The sequence below is a fragment of the Calonectris borealis genome, chromosome 3, assembly GCF_964195595.1.
Source record: "Calonectris borealis chromosome 3, bCalBor7.hap1.2, whole genome shotgun sequence".
NCBI classification, from domain to species: Eukaryota; Metazoa; Chordata; class Aves; order Procellariiformes; family Procellariidae; genus Calonectris; species Calonectris borealis.
In genome coordinates, this window is record NC_134314.1 from 28,501,245 (window position 1) to 28,522,670 (window position 21,426).

The following is a 21,426-nucleotide window of genomic DNA, read 5'->3' on the forward strand; positions in this document are numbered from 1 at the left end:
GTCACAGAGCTGCAATCTTGCCCCCAGACCCCAGCATGTTAGGCACTTGACAAATGAAGAGCATAAAGATGGCTGCCACCTCCGAAAGCCAGCAATCTAATACCCCATATAACTTGCATAGCTTTACCGTACTGTTCAACTGACACATCTGGTTGTCCTTACACTCAAGTTGCTATCGGTTCCAGCCTCATGTACCATTCTGCTTCTGCAGTTAAAGACCCTGGCCCACCAGGCTTGGATTCCTCCTTTGTGGGCTGCCTTCAGTCTGCCTGGTTCTCATTTCCATCGACAGAAAACGAAGCCAAGATTCAGCTGCCTGGGCGCACACCTATAGCGCTGTTTTATGTTTAGGGGATATGCCACTTGGCCTCCACTTGCTTCTCCAGAATGACTAAGGTTTGCCCAAGTCCTGCTAGGCAGTCCCCACAGACGTCTGTCCTGAATACCCTTACACATCTCAAACAGCCCTAGACGTCCACACTTACAGAACTGCATCTGCACACAGTGATCTCTATTTTTGCCATGCGTCACAGCAAAGAACAAGTCATCTTCCATAGCAAGCCTGTTTCTTAAAATTTTTCTTGATATTATTAGTCGTGTGGTGCTGATACTGGAACAAAATCTATAGTTTTACACAATAAAACCACAAGCTGCTTATGCTTGTATGGGTAAAGGGGCAAGGAGTTTCCCTTGTGCTTCTGCAAGCAAAACCAGATTGCTCTTGAAAAGGAGGGACAGAAGATGCACAGGCTAGAGTACAGCAGGAAGGCCACTCTAATGCTGCCACACCTCTATGAAAACATAGAAGAATCACCCCCTTTTTCTCATTCAGAAGTAAATCTGGCAGGAAAATAGGGTTGTGGCCCTTTCTGTGCACACCCAGCATATATGCAGGGAGACCTCGCATTCATGTTATGGTACAGCGTACTCCAAAGTAGCACCTAAAATGCAAGGGACCACATTCTCAACCGAGATAGTGTAGGAAGGAGCAGAAACAAATGTGAATGTGCTGCAGAATCTAGAGTCAAGGCAAAAGAGGCAGGAGAGAGTATATAATCAGATCAGGCAGGAATAACTAGAAGTAACTCCCATGTACTGGAGGCCACCAGGAGCTCCCTGAGGGAGGTGAGGCAACGGCCGCGGCCCTGGCAGGCTGCAGGGCTTGGAAACAAGGCAGAGTTCTGTGCTGACACGCTTGCAAACTTACCCATTTTTTACAGGATCAGGAAAGCAGACTATTGTAATCGAGTATCTTTCCTAAAACATCAGGATTCTCCTTATCTATGTAACAATTACACTGAATTGATTGTTAAGAGAACATGCCAAACCAGACCTTTTCTTACAGTTTCCAAAACAGCCAAAAATTAGAATCAAATCTGAATTACATTTATTTTGAAAAACTGAAGTTCAGCTGACAAGCCTTTATAAAATCAGTGTCATCTCCAGGCATTATCAAGAATTATAATATTACGGATCCAACAGAGGCTTTTCAGACCACATAGCCTGTGAAAGTCTTTTCAAGTGCCGCTTTCTTCGCTTCTGGAAGCGAAGTTAATTAAATGCCCGGCACAAGACATAAAGCATTGCCACTCTTCCAAAGGAAAATGGGATAAGGCTCAAAAGCTAGAATGGGAACGGGTGTGTTGGGGGAAAAAAAGAGACAGGCCTTAATTACCACTGAGGTCACTGGTAAGTCCAAACGACAGCTGGCACAATGCCACCGCAAGTTTCACAATAAACTTCAAATTTATTCTTTAAGAATCTGATTCAATGCCATGGAAAAAAGATCCCTTAAGACTCCCATTCACTTCAGCAACAGTAAAACACTTTTCTTCGAGATAACAGACGCAGATAGTTAAGAGCTCCTATAATTACACTATTCCACAGAAAATGTCATCGGTATTCAGTCCGCTGAAAGACTGCTGTGGCAACTGCATGAGACCCTGACATCTTGAGGAGTTTCCCTAATGTTTCAGCTTCCTAAAAATGTACTTAAGCTTGTTTTTAAATTGTATTAAAAGCTCTAGTCATGAGGAAGCAGTTTTCTGTAAGTTTTGAAAATTTGTCTGTTTTAGTCCTTTCACCTTTGAAAATCAAGGAATCACACTGGCAAGTCTAACTGCATCATAACAAATAAACCTATGCCATGAGTAAAGAATAAAGAAACCTCTCATATGAAAAGTAGTATTTATGTACAAAAATAAAGGTTTACTATGCCAACACATGCAGCATGATTTATGAGAAACACTCTAAATTTCTGAACAAGTTGTAACAAGATCCATGCAACATGTAATTGTCAAAATATCAGATTTGTCAAAATATCAGATTTGTCAAAATATTCCCATGTGACTGATCTGCCAAACAAGGCTGCTTCTTCAAACATCTTCAAGACTACTTATTTTGCTCTACAGACTTCTTAGATTCCCACATGTAAAGCACACGAGTGTTGCTTGATACGCCGCAGGGCCACTCCACCTCGGGTAATTTCCATCCCAACGGGCGGCAAGGCGCAGCAAGGCACTGAGCCGTGGTCCATGGCCAACCTGATGTCACGCCAAGAGATCAGGGAGCCGAAGTGGTCACATGCAGATTGACATCCTCCCCCTGAGTCTCTCATGTTATTTTATCTCCTTACTTTAAACTCAAAATTTATTTCTGGGAGAAAAAAAACAAACTGTAAATACACAGTCATGTGGTCATGATCTTTGTTTCGTACTGAATCCTGTAATAAAGTGCACCCATTATGCACCCATAATAAACAAGCGCACAAGTTCTGGCAGAATTTAATCACTGGCTAGCGCTGCGACAGTGACCTCCGGGCACAGCTTCCCCCAGGGGACAGGCGCAGAGAGTGCTGGCTGCAGATGGTGCTGTTCCCCCACCTCCGGGCAGGCACACAGGCTCCAGTGCTGGACACCCACCGCCCAGGACACGCCAACCTGCTCCTCCCGGTCCAACAGCACCGGGCCCGCAGCCAGGGCCAGCGGCAAGATGGCACAAGAGGAAAACTTGTGTTCCGTCTCTTCTGTGTGCCTATTCACTTGCAAGCAAAGTCTGGTCAATCCAGGTTTAGGTCCAGTGGTCCGAAACTGACTTTCACTATTTCTTTTGTTCGCCAGTCTGATAATCCACGCTGCAGGAAACATTTCTTGCAGTTCACTGAAAATAAATCATTCTTTGTTTCATACTCAGGAGTAATTTTCTAGCTGTTTGACTTTGGATATTAATTTTCGCAAATAGCAGGCACAGCTAATGCTACTCCATTTCATAAAGCCCCTTTGCCATTTCTTCAAAATACTTTTACCAAGTCACCTTTAAACAAGTCTCCCATCCAAAGCAGTTCAACACCCCTGATCTTGCTTTGTAACAGATGTTTCCTAACTGAAAATTCATCCTTCGCTGCATCCTTGGATTCATCCTTCACCTTCTCATCTGGGCAATGCTCTACACGCTATTAGCACAAGAACTTTGTGATTCGAACATACTTCATGTGTTGCACCCCTCTAAAGCCCTGTCCTTGTATATAAGCTTGGATCAGTCATAATTTTTCTTTTTTTTTTACATTAACCTTCACATCTCTTCCAGTCAACTCAATTGTCCGATTAACCCATTGCTTTTGCATACTCTATTTTGCATTTTGTCCCCAGCCTTCGATTGCTTCATACGTCTCTGGATAACTCTTAATAAACTAACTTCATAAAAAAAAGATACTTGTATGGCTTTAAGGTAAATATACTGTTGCTCAATTTAAAAAAAAAAAAAAGAAAAGAAAAAATCAGCCATTGCTAAATCTTGTCCTTACATTTCTCTTCTTATATTCCTATGCTTGATTTCGTGAAATGCATTCCAATATTCTCCTAATCTTCAATCAGCAAGTATGCAAGCAGGTGCATAATCTTACATGTATATAAAACAGTAGGACATAAACACGCACATCCATGAGTCCTTTTCTGGATTTCAGTAGTTGTGTGATAAATGAAACACCGTTATTGTACAGGACAAGTTTAACCAAATGTCTTAAATGTAAAAATCCTTCTTTTCCACCTCCTACGGAAAAAATAAATTTTGTCTCCATCCCAGCTCACACATCTCAAGTCTTTTTGAAGTAATGGGCTGAAAGGTTCTTTTCAGCCAACACTGGTTCAGCCACTCAGAACACCTCTACGGGTCCTATTCCGCTTATTCATCATCATCATCGCAGCACTACCCTCACTATTTTTAACACTTACACAGCCTTGGTCAGCTGCTTGTAACTTTGCATATTGGGAATAGCAAATCCATCTGAGTGGAGCCCATGCTGTGTAGATTCACCAGCTCAGTAAAAATGGGTATCTACTAACATAAAATTCTAATCTACTCCATTGCTGCTAAAATATTAATTTAAGTTACAGAAATATCCAGCCAGCTTTAGTATTTATTTCACCAAAGTAACCTTCATTCTACAGGCAGCCCTCAGTGAGCACAAGGGACAGATGCCACGTGTGGCATGTGTCATGCGAGGTCCCATGCGACTCCACGCATGTTCCCAGCCCATTGACACTTCTTGAACCAGTTGTGATTTTAATGCACAGCATGTCCACCTCTCTCCCGTGTTTTGTACCTCAGTAACCTTTTATGATTTTTCCTCAATGCAGTACTCCCTGTTCAAATGCTTTTGTGTATAAGACTACATAAAGATATTTATAAATCTTAGAAAGACTAAAAAAACGCAGCATTATAAAACCCTCTCTACATCTCTATCACATTTTCTAGCTGTTAGGAGATAGTTCCTCAGCACATATTACTGATGAGAATTGAGGTGTGACTCACAACCTGCTTAAAGCCTCACTTGTGACATTTATCCTGTCCCCTTTTTAAAGTATTTTACCTAGGCATAAATACAGATTAATGAAGAATACAACACAAACATCACTAAGTTTCACTTACAGGGTAGCTCACTGAAAGAGGGCATTCTCACTGGAACTGTAGGATTTATGCAGACTGAAATCACTAATTTATGGAAAACACAAGCTTTAGTAAAGCACTTGGCAGTGATCAGCTCTAAGACTCAAAGTTGAGTATTACTTTGCCAGAGAAGGGCTGGGCCTTGCTAGGCTATCACAGAATAATACAACTGTAAGGCTAAAAAGGACTGAACAGATCACCTCACCCAACCCAGTGCAGTGGAGCAGATTGAGTTTGGCTAGAACACACCAGAAATGCCTCTCTAATTTATTACTGAAAATTCAAATGAAGGAAATTCTATAGTGTAATACATATACTTCAGTGTTTTATTATGCTTACTTGCTTTTCGGGGAAGGGGATTCTTCCTTGCTAATCTTCAAACTAAATCTTCCTCTACAAATTAAGCTGAATTTTTTGCTGTTCCCCCTGGCTTAGAGCCTGACCTCAGAAAACCCTTGTTCATCAGCCTCTGCATAACCACCTTTTACATACTGAGGACACATTATCACGTCTCCCTTCAGTCTTCTCTGTTTTAGACTAAACAAACTCAATTATCACCACCTGTCCTTGATTTTCCAAGAAAACTTCTTATCTTCTTACTGCTTTATTACAGACGGCTGCAAACTTCGTCATCGTAACGCTCAGGAGTTGCGCAGCCAGGCAGAGTTTCACAACCGTGTGCCCACAAGCACACTCGTGTCTATGAAAAGGCAGAATTGCAAGCTTTCTCCTTGTCTCCTAAGCACCATGCTGGCCCACAGGCAGGGCACGGAGCTCATCTGTAGTTCCTGGAGCTCCTTGGACACGTGCCAACACAGCCCAGCGCAGCTGATGGACCTTAGTAAGAACCATGGCAGCGTGAGGGCCACGCTTGTTGGCTGACAACATGATAAAAGGCCTAGCCAAGAAAGGTACAGCGCAGCATTAGAGAAATAGGGGTATCACCACAAGGATGAAGTGACAGAACTCAAATCCTCATTTGAGGACGTGGCACAGCAAGGGCAGCGGGTGCTCGGATGCTGTCTCTGGGTGGAAGGGAGATGCGCCCTTGCTCTTGCGTATGGCCTCCCGGAGCCAGGTGATGCTGCCACAGCACCTGATGGCAACCAGGACAGCAGCAGCCACCAATGGCACGGGCTCTTCCTAGTTCCCGTTCTAGCTGCAGCTGCTACCAATGGCTATATCCAAGCAAACTGTATCTGGGATCCTTTCGTTAAATTTTGTGACAGTAATCTGCTAATGAGACGACATGTGGTAGCATGTACACCGCTTCCCCTTGGTCCACTTGCTTTCAAAGACCAGGTGTTCCACAGTCTTCCCAGGGAAATTACCTGCGAGGTCTGCAACTCCCCATTCTTTTCTTCTGCTTGGGAGAGAGGTATTATGCTTACTTTAACTGCAGACTCCTAGGAGTCCCCCGTCCTCTCTGAATTCTGAAATAGCATGATAAAATGTTATAAATCACTTAAATTAGTTCCTTACTGTTGGGTGAATAAAGCTGTGGAAGCAGAAAGCACATAACTTATCTGAATATTCTTTGGTCTGCTCTTTCCTTATCTGAATTTTACCCTCATCTTATTAAAATGTGTTTCATCAAGTCAATATTTTGAAGAGGCCAGAGTAATTCAGACTTTTCTACACCATTCAATATTATTTCTCATTTTTTCCCTCGGTAATGCATCCATACTTCTCCTTTCTTCTTCATATTCTGACATAATTACAGAACCTTTCTCCCGTAGTCTTTTACTGTCACACTGTAACTGCTTGTGGACCTTTTCCTTGTTTGGTTTTACCCCACCATGCTTTACTAACTCCTTTATACAAATCTTTAGTCCTGCTGCCCTTATTTCCACTTCTTGTATGGCTCCTTTGTATTTCACACATCTCTTAAAAGCAGCAGTATATTCTATACGATGCCTCCTATCTGTCCTGCCTGTCTGCAGCCTGCCTTTGTGCCTCCAGCACAAACACCTTCTATGACTGCCAGATCTCCTGCATTCCTTCCTCTCCTAGATTACTTCCCCAGGAGACCCTACCTATTGCTTTCCCCAGTTCTGCTGCTTAGAAGTTCATTGTCCTTTTTTTACTTCTCACTTCTCTCTTTTCTTTGAAAGGTGAGCCTGGGATTTTGCAATCACTTGCTGTTAAGTTACCTTCCCTTTTTAAATTTTGAAGCAGTCCCTCCCAATCAGTCCAGACCTAACTAACCAGCAGTGTTGCTAGCGACTTTCTGAACCTGACAGGCTGAAGGTCTCTCTGGCTTGCACTTCTCTCACAAGACATATGTCCACACCAGAGGCAGCCACCCCAGCTCCTGCAGCAGACAGGGAACAGAACAGCCAGTGTGCCCTGACCTGGTTTGCACACCTGCTTGGGGATGAGCTGAGCTGCGCCACAGAAATGCCTCCTTCTTGCATAGGCTACAGAGGGCACCTTTGTAGGTGTTCAAATGCAGACCTCCACATCTGCTCTTCCCATCAGTTATTAGGATAAATTATTTTCCCCATTGCTACACAGTCCTATCCTTCCGATGCTAGTTAGCAACCAAAAATCTACTGTCAACCTGCTTGTTCCAGTTCAATGCCTCAAATGGACAGCAACCACTGTCACCTTCTGTCCCATCTTACGTTTGGCGGTGTTTCAGTTACACAGTCACCACTTCTCTTCATCCTTCGTGCTTCCAACTTGTCCTCTCCTTTCCAGCCCTATGCTACATGTCACTAAATATACCTCATCAGGGATGAACTGTTTAAAGTATACAAATGTAATGCTAATAACATCAAACTCAGCCAATAAATTTGGCTTTCACAGCTTAAAACTACAGGGATATACTAACTCAGACCAAAGGCAATACACTCTCACCGCTCTGGTGAGACCCCACCTGGAGTCCTGCGTCCAGCTCTGGAGCCCTCAGCACAAGAAAGACAGGGACCTGTTGGAGCGGGTCCAGAGGAGGGCCACAAAAATGATCCAGGGGTGGAACACCTCTCCTGTGAAGAAAGGCTGAGAGAGTTGGGGTTGTTCAGCCTGGAGAAGAGAAGGCTTTGGGAGACCTTATTGCAGCCTTTCAGTACTTAAAGGGGACTTATAAGAAAGATGGGGACAAACTTTTTTAGCAGGGCCTGTTGTGATAGGACAAGGGGTAATGGTTTTAAACTAAAAGAGGGTGGATTCAGACTAGATATAAGGAAAAAATTTTTTACGATGAGGATGGTGAAACACTGGAACAGGTTGCCCAGAGAGGTGGTGGATGCCCCATCCCTGGAAACATTCAAGGTCAGGTTGGATGGGGCTCTGAGCAACCTGGTTTAGTTGAAGATGTCCCTGCCCACAGCAGCGGGGTTGGACTAGATGACCTTTAAAGGTCCCTTCCAACCCAAACTATTCTATGATTCTAAAGCAGGTAAAATAGAAGGTTAGCAGATATAACATTATTCTGATTAAAGCCAAGGTACTGTATTTCAGTAGGTAGATGAGGATTTTAAACATTATGTTATTATCTTTAAATTTCTTTGTTCAAAGCACCATAAATGCTTTTAGCAGACAATACCATTCTTTACAGGAAAAACGTGTGTATTCTGATACTTTCTTAGGTCCCCATATAGTCACACATCTACATTACCTCAGGGCAACGGCTTTGCAAAGTATATGAAATACTATTGTAGAATGAAGTATTTTGGTAATATTTGTAACTGAATGTTGGAGGTTGCTTACTGTCTGGAGTTCACGTATTGGGACAAATACTAGTCCCACTGGAGCCAATGGCACAATTACACTGGCCCCATGGGACGAAGATCAAGCCAGAGTATTTCTAAACTGATATAGAAATTATTATTAAATGTGGATACATCAAAAGTATATAGATAAAATATAAATCCATGCATAATTTAACAATTAATTAAAAAGTCAACTCTTAATTGCAAATGGTAGAATTTTATCTCTTGTGATCTCTAAGGAATAAGTAATAGTAAATAAAATCTATGCTGAGAGCTAATTGCAAACAACGAACGCACAAAAAGAGAATGAATTAATATATTAATATATTAGTCTATCATAGGAAACTTATTGATTCTAGTGGTTCTATTTCATCACACAGTAATCTCATGGTAGACTTAATTTCTCCTTATACTCATTCTTTCATATATGAGCACCTATATAAAACAATTTAAGAAAACTCAAACACCACAATAAAAAGGATCATAAACACATACAGTCAACTGGTTCAATAGTGCTGCATGCCATAAAATATCGATGCACTCAAGCTATCATATATTTCATGCATATTTAATTTGCTGTTTTCAATTATTCTCCTTCCTGCTCCCAATTAGTCATGAAGCCCGCATGCATTAAGAGGATCAAATAAACTTGAAATCTGTGGCACAGTTTTTATTGACTTGGATTTATTTATTTATTTGCTTGCAGAGAGATTTTGTGATGCAGTTTATCATTAGCCTCTAAACTTTGTACAAATTTCCTCCTCTTTTTCAGCTTTAACTGCTGGTATTCTGTCACTACTTTTCCTCGCTGTCTCCTGGTTACCTCCCTCCCTCGTCTAAACTTTGATGACACCAAAAAAGTCCTGAGTTCGCTTGCTGATCTGCTTTGCAAACAGCTATAGATTATACTAAGCAGATGAAAGATACTGTGCAGTTTACCTCCAAGTGGAAGATTTTTGAAAACTTTGTACGCAATGCAGCGTGAATAAACTATGATTACGCATATTTCATAACAAAATCAAATACTGATGATCCTTTTCAAGGTTATTTTTCTATGTTTTTAAGAAGGAGCATGTCTCAAAGAAAAAACACTTCAAGACCTTTTAGAATAGTCCTGAACACACAACAGCAAAAACTTTTAGGATAAAAACTGAAATATTCTTCTGTCTACCAAGCAGACAATAGGCCTTGCTGAACAATTAAAAAACAAAATAGAGGAGGAAATACTCATACTTCAGCTGCACCCAATGCCTAAAGCAAGCTGTGTGCTGTGTTGGAAGTGGGATTTTACAGGATTTGCTCCCAGCACAGTTTGCAGCAGCTGTCAGAATTAACTAGGAGGAATACATAGAAGACTCACTTAGATGCACTAGCACAGCAAGCAATCTTCGTCTTATTTTCCTTAACACAGGGGAAAAAACCAAGACAAAACAAACCATGCTTTTTCCAAGTATGTTTCAAAAATGAAAGGTGTTAAACTGAGACTTTTTTCAAAAACAGTCACTACCATTAGACTAACAGCAGGTGCCACATCCCTTAAAATAAATATAAATGTAGAGCTAAAAAGTGTTCATTTCTAAAAGAAGAAGAGGTGGGGAATTTTAAATAACAGATTAACTGCATGGCTAAAAAGAAGATACTGCAGAGTAGTGCTATCTAAAATGATAACCACTAGTGTCAGTGAAGTGCCAGCTTTCAGCAAGGGAACGACTGCGCTGTTATCAGGAACAGTCTCGCTACCATTAAGCGCATACCTGAACATTTCACGAAGCAATTGACCTAAGAGGCCATTTGCAAACTGTGTGCTGCGTGCAGGACAGACAGGAATCAATAACTTCAGGTTTCTATTCTGAATTATTCATTCAGTCTTTGCACACAAAAAGCTGCTCTCTGTCTCGCTAAGGCACTATCACTGTGACACAGTACATGATTGTGAATACGGAGCTTTAAAATGATAGTTTTAAAAGCATTTTGTCCTGCTATTTATAAAAGCCTTCAAAAGCTCATCAGACCTCCAGAAGTGACTTTTGGAGCAACTAATGACTGTGCAGGGATGCTGCCCATTGCTCCCATCATCAGTGTGTTTCTCCCGAGGTCCAGCCAGTCCCAAGCCAACCTGTGCTGCGGGGGCACGGGGTGGCAGGGCTCCCCGCCAGTGCCGTGGGTAGGACAGTCTCCCCCTCCAGGGACCTGCTCAGGCACCCCAGGGTCCCGCACTGCTGCTAGAAGGTCAGTTAAGAGGCTCTCTACAATCTTTTCTTCCATGAAAAAGAAGAAATATTTTCCCTTGGAAGGAAGATACCTGGCTGTTCACCATATTTTCCCATCAGCGCACTGATCTAGCCAGTTTCTGGTTGCCTTGCTTTTAGTCCTATTTTCTGTATATAATTTCTGATAAAGAAACTTTAAGTATTTCAGAATATCCCATTTAATCTGTCAAGACTAAAATCTGGCACTACAAAAATATTTTTAAGTTGGTTTGAGAAAGGAACTGAACAACAAAGAAAGATTTGTCTGCTTTTACTCCTTTTTCATCAACAACTTCATTTTCTGACTTTTATCTCATCCTCCACTCTGTATTTCATACTTCTTTCATTCTTTCCTTAGGTTTTGGGTTTGGGATTCAAAGGAGTGTCAGGAAGAATTTCTGGGCTTTCGTAGAAATTGGATTTCTCTTTGGGTGCTTTAGGACCATGGGAACACTACACTAGAATGAAAACCCTTTCTTCAACAAATTTATATTATGTCAAGGATTACTTACTGCTGTAGCAAGTACTAGAATTTAACATTCTATTTTGACAGCAGCAAAGCGAAACACTTGCTGGAAGCAGAAGCAGGTTTGGGGAAGTTAAGAGAGGAGACCTCTACCCCACACTGGCATATGAGTTTCTCCCTGGAAGCTCATACCACAGCAGCAGGCGAGTCTAAAGTCCAATATCTCACCTCTCCAGCCCGTATGTCAACAAGAAGTAAAAGATAAAGTTTAAATCAGAGCCCCACCATCAGATGTTAAACAGTAGCCTTAGCAAGTGCAATGCTCTAATCAGCCCTTGGAAAATCTATTATCAATTCAAAAGAAAAACTTCAGCATTTAAACAATGTAGGGACAGTCCACTTGCTCTTAAACTGTGGAATTCAAAGATAACTTTAACAGTTGAATTTTGCAAATAACACGTTATGTACCTGTCTGTGAAACTATGTATCTCAAGATCATTTGCAGGAAATATTTCTGCAATTACTATGTTTCTAGTTTAGCAAAGTACACAAGTACATGCTTAACTAGTCAGCTGAACTGACAAGGGACTAATCTTAAGCACTGAATCTTATATACTACACACTTACATGCTTTGAATCTAATGCAACTAAAGATGGGCAACAGAGGACAGAAAGGTAAATATTTCTCAGCCATGTTGTTGTTTGTGGTTACTCACCGAATCCCACAAATATAGAATTTAATTTTAAGAATGACAGTAAGCTTCCATGCCATCCCTTAACGAGTGATGGTAACCCATAAAAGCATCGTGCCGCTGACCTAGAAAAAACTCTTTTGAATATGTTGCTATAAAGGAATAAGAGTCCAGTACTTTCCCAAGGACCACAGGAGAATAGATTAATTCAAATGAGCAAGGAAAGAACTAAACAAGCAGGGGAAAAATAAAAAGTGACAACAGGAAAAAAGAAAAACAGAGGAAAGAAAGCTAAAAAAGAAACAGGGGACAGAGAGAAGAAACAGGGGAAAGACACAAGTAGGACAGAAAAAAGACAAAAGAAAAATGCAATCCATGCCCGTGCTCATAGCGGGGTCCCGTCCACATGCACAGTGTGGTGCTTTCCATGATCTCTCATAATTTCCATGATCACCTTCATCCTTCCCACTTCTTGTTGAATCCCACATAGTGACAGATAAAGCACACTGACTTCCTTTTTCAGTCAGTGGAGCAAAAACACTTCTAGGACACAATTCATCTCCCCCTGAGGTAGTAGCTATCTGAGACATCTAAAAGGGCCTGTTCTCTCTGCTACCTATGAAAGAAGTCTGGATAACTAGCTCAAATAAAGCTATTGAGATGCCTGAAATAAACTGATTCCCACCTTTTTTTTTTTGTCTGCAACAAGCTATCGGTGATGAGTGGGCAAATATGAGTTGCATGTATTTTGTATTAAATCCAAAGTAATAAAGCTGAAAACTAGGACTCAAATACAACTTAATGCATAGACCAGGACAGGTCTAGAGACACTGCTAGAAATGCACTCATTTATGGTGATACTTTTTCTGCACTCCCTCCATCATATAGTGTTTTCTAAATATGCCTTTGTGTCTTGAGAGAGCATTTGAAGGATTTGAAGGATTGATTTTAGTTTCCGTGCAAGTCACTGTCCTAGAAACAATGTTGTAAGAATAGAAACTCGACAACTGTAACACCAACTGCTTTCAAATTGAGTATTTCCAAAAGATAAAGTTGAGTTGCTACATAAATTCAGAGTTAATGGAAGAGCCATAGTCAAACTATATTTGTGCAAGTTAACAATCCTTTACTTGAATTCTAAAGCAAGCAATCTGAGAAGAAAATCAAGGCCAGCAGTACAGACACACACACATATATATCCATATCTCTGTCTCTACAGTCACTCACACTGAGAACTATTTGAAGATGAAGGCCTAAGGCCACCGACCTTGGCAAGCAAGTCAAAAGGATTTAATGTGAACTCTTCACCCCGATTTCCTTACAGCTTTAGAGTCTAAATCTTTTTTAAGCCACTCCCCAAGAGGTTGACAGTATGGCAACGATGACTGTGCATGTTTTAAAATTTTGTAAAATAATGGTGTATAAAAATATGATTTTCAATACACTGCTCTTCTGTAAAAACAGGCATCATTTTAAATTTACATTAAAGGATTGCTCTCCAAAAAGCTTCAGATAGGCTTTTCCGGTTCCCACAGAAAATCAAAACTACATCTTTAAAACACATCTTTAATACAGAAAAAGATTAGTAACTTCTACAAACATGGTACCAATTACCTTCAATTAGAAGGAGATGGTTAATTTGGAGATTGCATTTTGCTGCCAGAGTACTAGCAATCTTCCTGTATGTTTTTTTTTTTAGATCTAATTTGTCTGAGGTACTAGACAATGGATACATTTCTTATATTATAAATAAGAGGTAAAATCCATAAAGGGAAGGCTGCAGGTCTGCAGCCTCTTGTCTTTTCTCATCAGCAAGTACAAAACTTCTGCAAGGACATAGGGCCATTTGGGTATTTCAGGATTACAGTGAGGAGGCATTTACATAGAAAGGGTCCTTGGAGCAGCTGTTTCTACACAGCGCAATTCCTTTGGGTTTAGTAAATCCACAAAGGAAAACTTATTGGTATGAGCAGTATTAAAAGCCATTCTGCGACTCCAGACTCACCCTCTGTATGGAAAGGTTGTGTGTAGCTGCTGCTGCACAGAGGCTGAAGTCAGGACTATTCCTGATGGGTCAGTCATGGTGGGAAGGACTAAAAGACCACTCTGGAAGAGAGGTCTCTTGCTAAAGATAAAATTGGGACCAACTTCACATCTGGGCCTTGCTAGCTCCCTAAGTCACATCATTTCCAAGAGCTACTCTGGTTTCAAATTTTTAAAAGATGTGAAACCAGAATTCTGCATCTCCTAAAGATTCAAGGAGCCCTCCCACAAGCTGATTTTAAACATCTCTGAACAAATCCCGTTCTGCTTCAGTGTCCAATATTTCTCAAATACCCACAAGTACAGCCACAAGAAGCAGGGAGATAATTAAGTTGCCCCCTAAAAAAAAGTATTTTTCTCTAAACATGAACATGAGCAAATCTTTACAGCAGTTTCTGAACATTATACACTATGCTCATTAATTAAATCTCATATCTGACAGTTTGCAGATACATTTTTATTTAATGTGACTTCTACGTGAATTCAACCTCGGAGGTGGGGGGGAATCAAAGCAAGTTATGTTAAGTAATTATACAATCTGTTTCTCCAGAGAAACGTCTGGGCTAGACAGTTGGCACTGAAACAGCAGATTAAATTTAGAACTGAAGGGACATGCAGTGAAGGTGAACTCGCAGCTTTTAGTTCTCTGTTGACTAAAAGCTGTGCATGTTGTTAAAATGATGTGCTCTGTCCCAGAGGCAAAGTTCACTGCTTTTCAAAATAAAGATGTTGAAAAGTGACTTTTGTCCCTAGAAAGCCTCTATTTCTAGTCCGTGAGCAGCATACTGATGCCACAGGATGATCTAGAGCTATCCTTCTCAAGGTCATTTCCCTGTCCTCAACACAGTACTTAATAAAAAAAAAAATCAATTTTTTTTTCATTTGCCTCAGCTGTGATGCTACAGCCATGACAGTCTAATGCCAGAAAATAGTCAAGCTTTGTAGAAAGAAATCATGTCCCTTGAACTTTGACTCATTTTAATTTCAAATGCAAGTATTCAAATAGATCACCTCGGGCTATCAGACAGCAGCATTTCAACTCCCCCATGACTCCTCAAAGACAAAGTACATGCATAAATCTCACGATTTAAGATCTTCCTTATTATATGTAACGCAGCTGCAACCTGAAATCAAACATTTAGTAAAAGACACAATCACTGCTGTAGTAATGAATCATCCAGACATCACAGAAATATCAACTGACCTTCATGAGATGCTGATTTATCCATTTTGTGAAGGTCTTCTTTTGTACTTTGTCCCGCTCATCTGGAGGTAAAAAGGAAGAATAAAACAGTTTAACAGCTCTACAAATGATGCAGAAGATTTTATGGACAGCTTTATAAAATTAGCGTTCTACTAAAGTTTAAAACAGAATAGCCTGTAAAAGCTCTGAAATGTCTCATCAAAATAATACAATAAAAAAATATAACTTCCTAGAAGTCAACCGTTCCCTAAAATGTACTAAAAAGATCAAGGCAAATTTTTAAGAGCTATAAAAACTACTTATAGCCTCTAAAATCCAATTAATTATTGAAGTATTTATGAATAGAAAATCTCTTACTATATGAAAGCCAGCTTTTTTAATCACTGTGGTGTTGGACTGGACTATCACCCTTGTTTCAACACACAGCTTCAGTAAGAGAAAGCATTCTTTCTTTTAATCCTCTATACCATAAACAGGGATGTCCACTATCCCAGCTATGGGACCTAGCCACTGCCAGCAGTTTGCTCCCTGGCATGGCAGTTAGCATCCATGACTGCCCACAAAATATTGAGATGAAATAATAAAAGCAATAGATCTGGGGTAAGAAAGTATCCCACTTAAGGATGGGAAATATATACATGTATTCTACAGAGCCACGTTAGACAAACAGTACCTACCACTCCAGCACCAGAGTTATCTCCACAAACCTATGTATGGTCTCTAGCCAGTACAACTGCTACCGAGCACATTCGCAGTCCCGGAGCTCCCCGGCACAGGACCTGCAGTGCATTAGGACCAGGACCATCTGTGCAAGCCTAAAATAGCAAGATCCCTTAAGACCCTGTACAACAAAACTGCAGCTGTTTCACTGACTCTGGCTGTAGTGTGGCTGAGAAGGAGCCATGAGCTCAGGTAGCAAAACAATACCCCTTCTGCAGCTACTGCCATCATTAGAAGACTGAATCAGATCCAGTATTTTACATAAAAAATACTGTTTTCAGATTGGTCGAAGGTAACAGAAGTAGTATGGGAAAAAAAAAAAAAATCATGTAAGGTCCATATTCATGGACTTTCAAGTCTCTGGTGTAATACTCAGGTCTTTCAAAACAGCATGAGATCATACAAGAATCCATCCTGGGTACCTATGCTGGTCCTAACAGTAGCGAGAAATTAATATTTGGAAACAAATGCAAAAACAAGACAAGCAAAAGCCTGTGAAGCCTTTGTATACTCCTCCCTTATGTGACTCACAGACTTCCTACATGCTTATACATATCTTTGCATTTAAGAGTCATAGATGCATTTTTTCCTGTTATTTTTTTCGATCCTTTTTTAACAGACCTGTAACTTTTGCAGCTACAGTTCATGTGGCAATGAGTTCTTCAGGCAGTATGTGTAGTGTACGTGTACATTCGGCTCTGTACAGAATGGTGGCTGTTCCCTAAATGCCTTCTCTATGCCACTCAAGATGGCATATGCTTTTCCCCCCCCCTTCGCAGCTCCACAGTCTCTTATTCTAGTTGAGGACCCAAAAAAGGGGATCAAGAGACAAAGTAAAGAGCAAAGCAGCAGTACTGGAGAGAAAAATGTGGCAGATTAAGAAAACCTTTTTGCTATATATACATTTCCTTGTAGCCCTCCTCTAGCAAGAGAGCATTTCCAACATCAGTAATTTATCCTAATAAGGTGGAAGCTCTGGTTTGGTAGGTGTAGAAAAAAGAAAATCTCAGAAATAAAAGAAGTCCAGAAATACTTTCACTTGTAACTGTTCCGTTACCGGTAGCTGTTTTAAAAGTACCCAAATTTTCAGAACTGAGAATTTAATATTCCAGCCCACAAGTGTACAATGTGTCTTTGTAGGTAAGGTAACCTCAGCTAGTTTTCACTATAACTACCACAAAAGTTTACACTTTAGGAAATGTTACTGTGACAACAATAAAGAAAAGAAAAAAAAAAGAAAAGTTAAAAAATCCACTTCCTTGTATCTTGTTAGAACATGCAATGACTATTAATTTCAACTCTATTTTCAATTAAAATGCCAACATATGTAAAAGAAGTGATGCTTACTACCCATGTTCTTTTCATATATGCATATATTACACATACATTCATAGAAAAACTCAACACCTGGCATACACAAATGTGTAATACAGATGAAAACTATCACCTGTCATGTTGTGAAAAACACCACGGTTAAAGAAAAACAAAACAAAAACAAACAAACACCACACTTGCGATTTTTAATCAAAAAACCAAAGGCTTCCAGAGAAGCAAATGCACACTAGGAGGAAACACAGTGCAACAGTATTGAATGAGCTGGAGCTGAGAGCAGAACATACCAAATCAAACCCCCCAAATGAAGTAGAAAACAGGCAGCTTACTACGAAAGACACACCAAACTAAGGAAGGAAACCCACTGAAAGCCTCTTGAGAAAGCTTGCCCCACGGAGAGCTCTGCCCTCTCCCGAAGGCTGCCTCGCCACACCGCCACCCAGCAGCACGCGTTACTGACCCATGCAGCACATTACTTCCACCAGCTTTGCACTCCGGTCCTTTTCATCTTCAGCAAACTGTCTCATTCTTCCCTTCAAAACTTCAGAGTTTCTTTTCTTTTCAGGGAAAGGAGAGCCAAGGAGCAACCAGGGCTTCTCCTAGCTGACAGAAAGTAGCAACTCCCCTTTTTAAAAAAAAAACAGGAGCAAACAGCCCATCTGCGAGCTGCAAGCAAAACTGCGAGCCCTCTGGATTTAACTCACAGTAAGAAGTAAAGTAAGCATCTATGTTTGTTTGTTTTGAACTTTTAGGTGCATTAATACACATTTGAGTACAAACGTTGAGCTTTTCAAATCAGGAATTCTACTGGTTTTTTTTTCCTCTACCAGCAGTGAGTAGCAAGGAAAGAGTGTCACCTTGAAACGAGCAGCAGCAGCAGCAGTGCTGTTTAAGCCAAGGTAATTTAAGAATACAGGTGAGGCAGGAGCTGCAGAAAGAAAACACATCTTCCTAGATCATCTGATCTGTAGATCATCACAACAGACCCTCACTGGTTAATTAATCAACTTGAGTTTCTCTGCTTTTACCTGTTACTGCAGACACATATATTGCAGACGTTATTCTGATATATCAGACATACAAACTGAAAGTCTCTTATGCTTTATATGCCTGGAAAATACTGCAACAAGATGTCTCCAGTCTTAATAGATTGACACCTACTTTATGAACCTATACAATAGATTGACACCTACTTTATGAACCTATACAACAACACAGCAGCATCTAAAGAGGCTCCAGATCAGTAAATTTGGACTTAAAAAGCAGTTGCCGCAATTAAGGTATCTCATTGCGTGTTCTTGTAATTCCTCAATCCCAAGGACAAGTTCAGGGGCCAGATCCTTCTAACACTGATGCCCCTTCCACGAATCCCTATCACTTGCATGGATCCTGGTGTCTGCAAACTAGACAGTTTTCTCAGAAGGATGGGTTTCCTACCAGAACTACACCAAAGTCAACAAGTGGCATTGAGGCCTCTTGACTGCTCTCCCGGGCAGAAGCTGCTAAGCGGTCCTCTCTGCCTGAAGGCATCCTGAAACCATCTCCGAGTAATGGCACTAGAAGCCACCAGTTTGAACAAGCAGAATGATGTGCTTGTGTCTCCAGAGTGACATGAGGAAAGGCAAGAAGAGCGCAAAAAAACCCTCAGTTTTCTAGACGAGCTGCAAATTTCTGTGCTTCCTTCTTCATTTTCTAATGGTGAAAATATCAAAGTTTGGATTTCCTCCACCTGTGACTTTTACAAGTGACAGACTTGCAAAAAATTTCCATTTCTTAGGCAGCTTTTTGCACTGCTAAGTTACATTTGCTTCTCTGCTGATATTTGTTTGCCTACATGAATGGCTAGATAGGCAACAGGTTTTTCTACATTCATCCAGGTATTTACAAACATCCTGATATGCGTGATTCCTTACTCATGTATAAATGCACTAGTTTTTCTGCACATATTGTTTCTATTTACAATACCCATTTATATTAAACTCAAAAAGCTGTGTTAAAAGAACACTATTAAGTTTGCAAAGTGAAGCACTCAAAAGTGGAGTTAAAACTGAAATTAAAACTGGCCGTGAAACCTTAATACAACCTTCTTGGGAATGTACGTTATGATATTTAATTAAAAGATCATTTATTGTTTTTTACAAGACTACTGTCTACTGCGTAGAAGGGATGCTACTCATTCAAGGAATAGTTATTCCACAATGTATTTCACGTTGTTGTTGAATACGGAGCACCAAACCTATTCATTCACCATTTTTCAAGCTCTGAAGATAAAATTGATTTCACAATAGGTTTTCCGCTGGTATTGCTAATATTCCTTCTGCAAACTAGACCCTCGTATCTCAAATGTCGCACTCAGAAAATAGAGTATAATTAATGTATGGTCTCTTGGGAAAAGATTTGTTTTATGACACTCACACAGCTATATAAGAAATAGGGGACAAATCCAACTCTCCAGTCAGTGCTGAAACACCTTATCTAGGAGGCTTTGCTCTCTGCTCCTGAAAACTTGACTTTAACTTCCCATAGGCCTTCCATGTCTGTACCCACTATTCCTTCCTGCTCATTAATTAAGAACCAGAGGACATCCAACAAACCTATCACAATCTGAAACAGTCTCTAGGAAGGTAAAATCTCAGTTCAAACAAGTCTCATTTGGAAAGTTAAAACTACAGGATTTTTCATAGGGATGGGTTGAATAACCTCACTAACAGGTAATCTACCTCTTTTATATTATTAGTGGGTATTCTTAATTATAGCTGGGTTTAAACTACCCCTACCTGTAGGCCTTGTATATCAATTTTGACCACCTGAAACAATAATTCAGTGAAAGCTACTTCTGTTATGAAGAACTGGGATTATCCTCAATCCTGTGTAGTATCCTGAATTTATCTTAGAAATGAGTAAAATAAAACTCTATTATACAGTAAAGTGTATGAGTACAGAGCTATGCTATGAACTGTGTCCTATCATGTCAAATTTTCATTAAGACACACAGCATATAAAATCCTACATACTTTGCAATGACTTCTGATAATAAAAAAAATATACATCCTTCTTGCTATGAAAATATCAAGGCTGAATTAGCAACTGTGTTTCTAACAAGATGAAAGCTATGGTGAAGTCTTGTAGAAATGCTAAAAAAATTCTGAAAAAATAAACTTAGGGACATCATATGGGGATTTCTGCATGCTCAACCCCACTACAATAGTCAAGATAAACATTGAGTCTGCAAGCCTTACAGTTCCAGGATCTGCTTTTGTGGGGTCAATATTTACTGTATGAGAAGAACTACAGGAAAACAGGGAACTCCCAAGTTATTTTCAACAGTTTCTAACTTTACTAAAAAACCAAACCAAACCAAAAAAAACCCCACACCAAAAAAACCACACCAAACCCAAACCTCTATGACATACTTAACAGTTTAGTCACCCAGAACTAGAATGGCAATATATATTTAGTGTTCGTCATGAAAGATTAGCTTCTCAGCTAAAGGATCGCTACTAAGTTCTTCTTATCTTCACCCCCAAAAAGTCCTGGGTAAATATGACAGTTTTCTCAGAGTAAGCCCACCTGACAACCCAGCTGCTTCTTAGGTATTTGCTTCCTCTAACAGAGCATATTTTGCTACAGATAGTTCTTTATGTTTTATATTTAAAAAGAATACTTCATGCATTTTAATATATAATAGTGCTATTCTTAAATCAGCTGTTCTTGAAGAGCAGGAGACGTTTGTCAAGCTTAAAAGCAGCATTCTATATTTTACCACCTCTGTCATTTTTTTAATTTGATCAGCTTCCCCTTGGATTTATGAAATCAGAACTCATAACATTTCTTGTTTATGTCCCTGTTGGTGTTCACATATCAGGACAGCTTGGGCAATAGTGCTAGCAGTTTGCAGGAGCTTGCCTTGGAGACAGCATCACATTACTTCTTTTTTTAGAAGGACTGAATGGAGGCCTTGTCAGCCAAATACAAAATAAGAGAGGATAACTGGAGACAGACTGGTAAGGTACACAGTTTAGACAATACAGAGGAAGAAAGATAGTAAGGGCATGGAGCA

General features: G+C 40.2%; 1 protein-coding gene across 5 annotated transcripts in view; it reads right to left on the minus strand.

Moving 5' to 3' along the window:
* Nucleotides 1-21,426, minus strand: part of DST (dystonin) — a 313,438-nt gene that overhangs the window by 198,457 nt on the left and 93,555 nt on the right. For all 5 annotated transcript variants that reach the window (XM_075145250.1, XM_075145248.1, XM_075145253.1 and 2 more), the window contains one exon: nt 15,315-15,376. In XM_075145250.1, the coding sequence (XP_075001351.1) occupies nt 15,315-15,376 (62 nt within the window). The remainder of the gene's footprint in view (nt 1-15,314; nt 15,377-21,426) is intronic.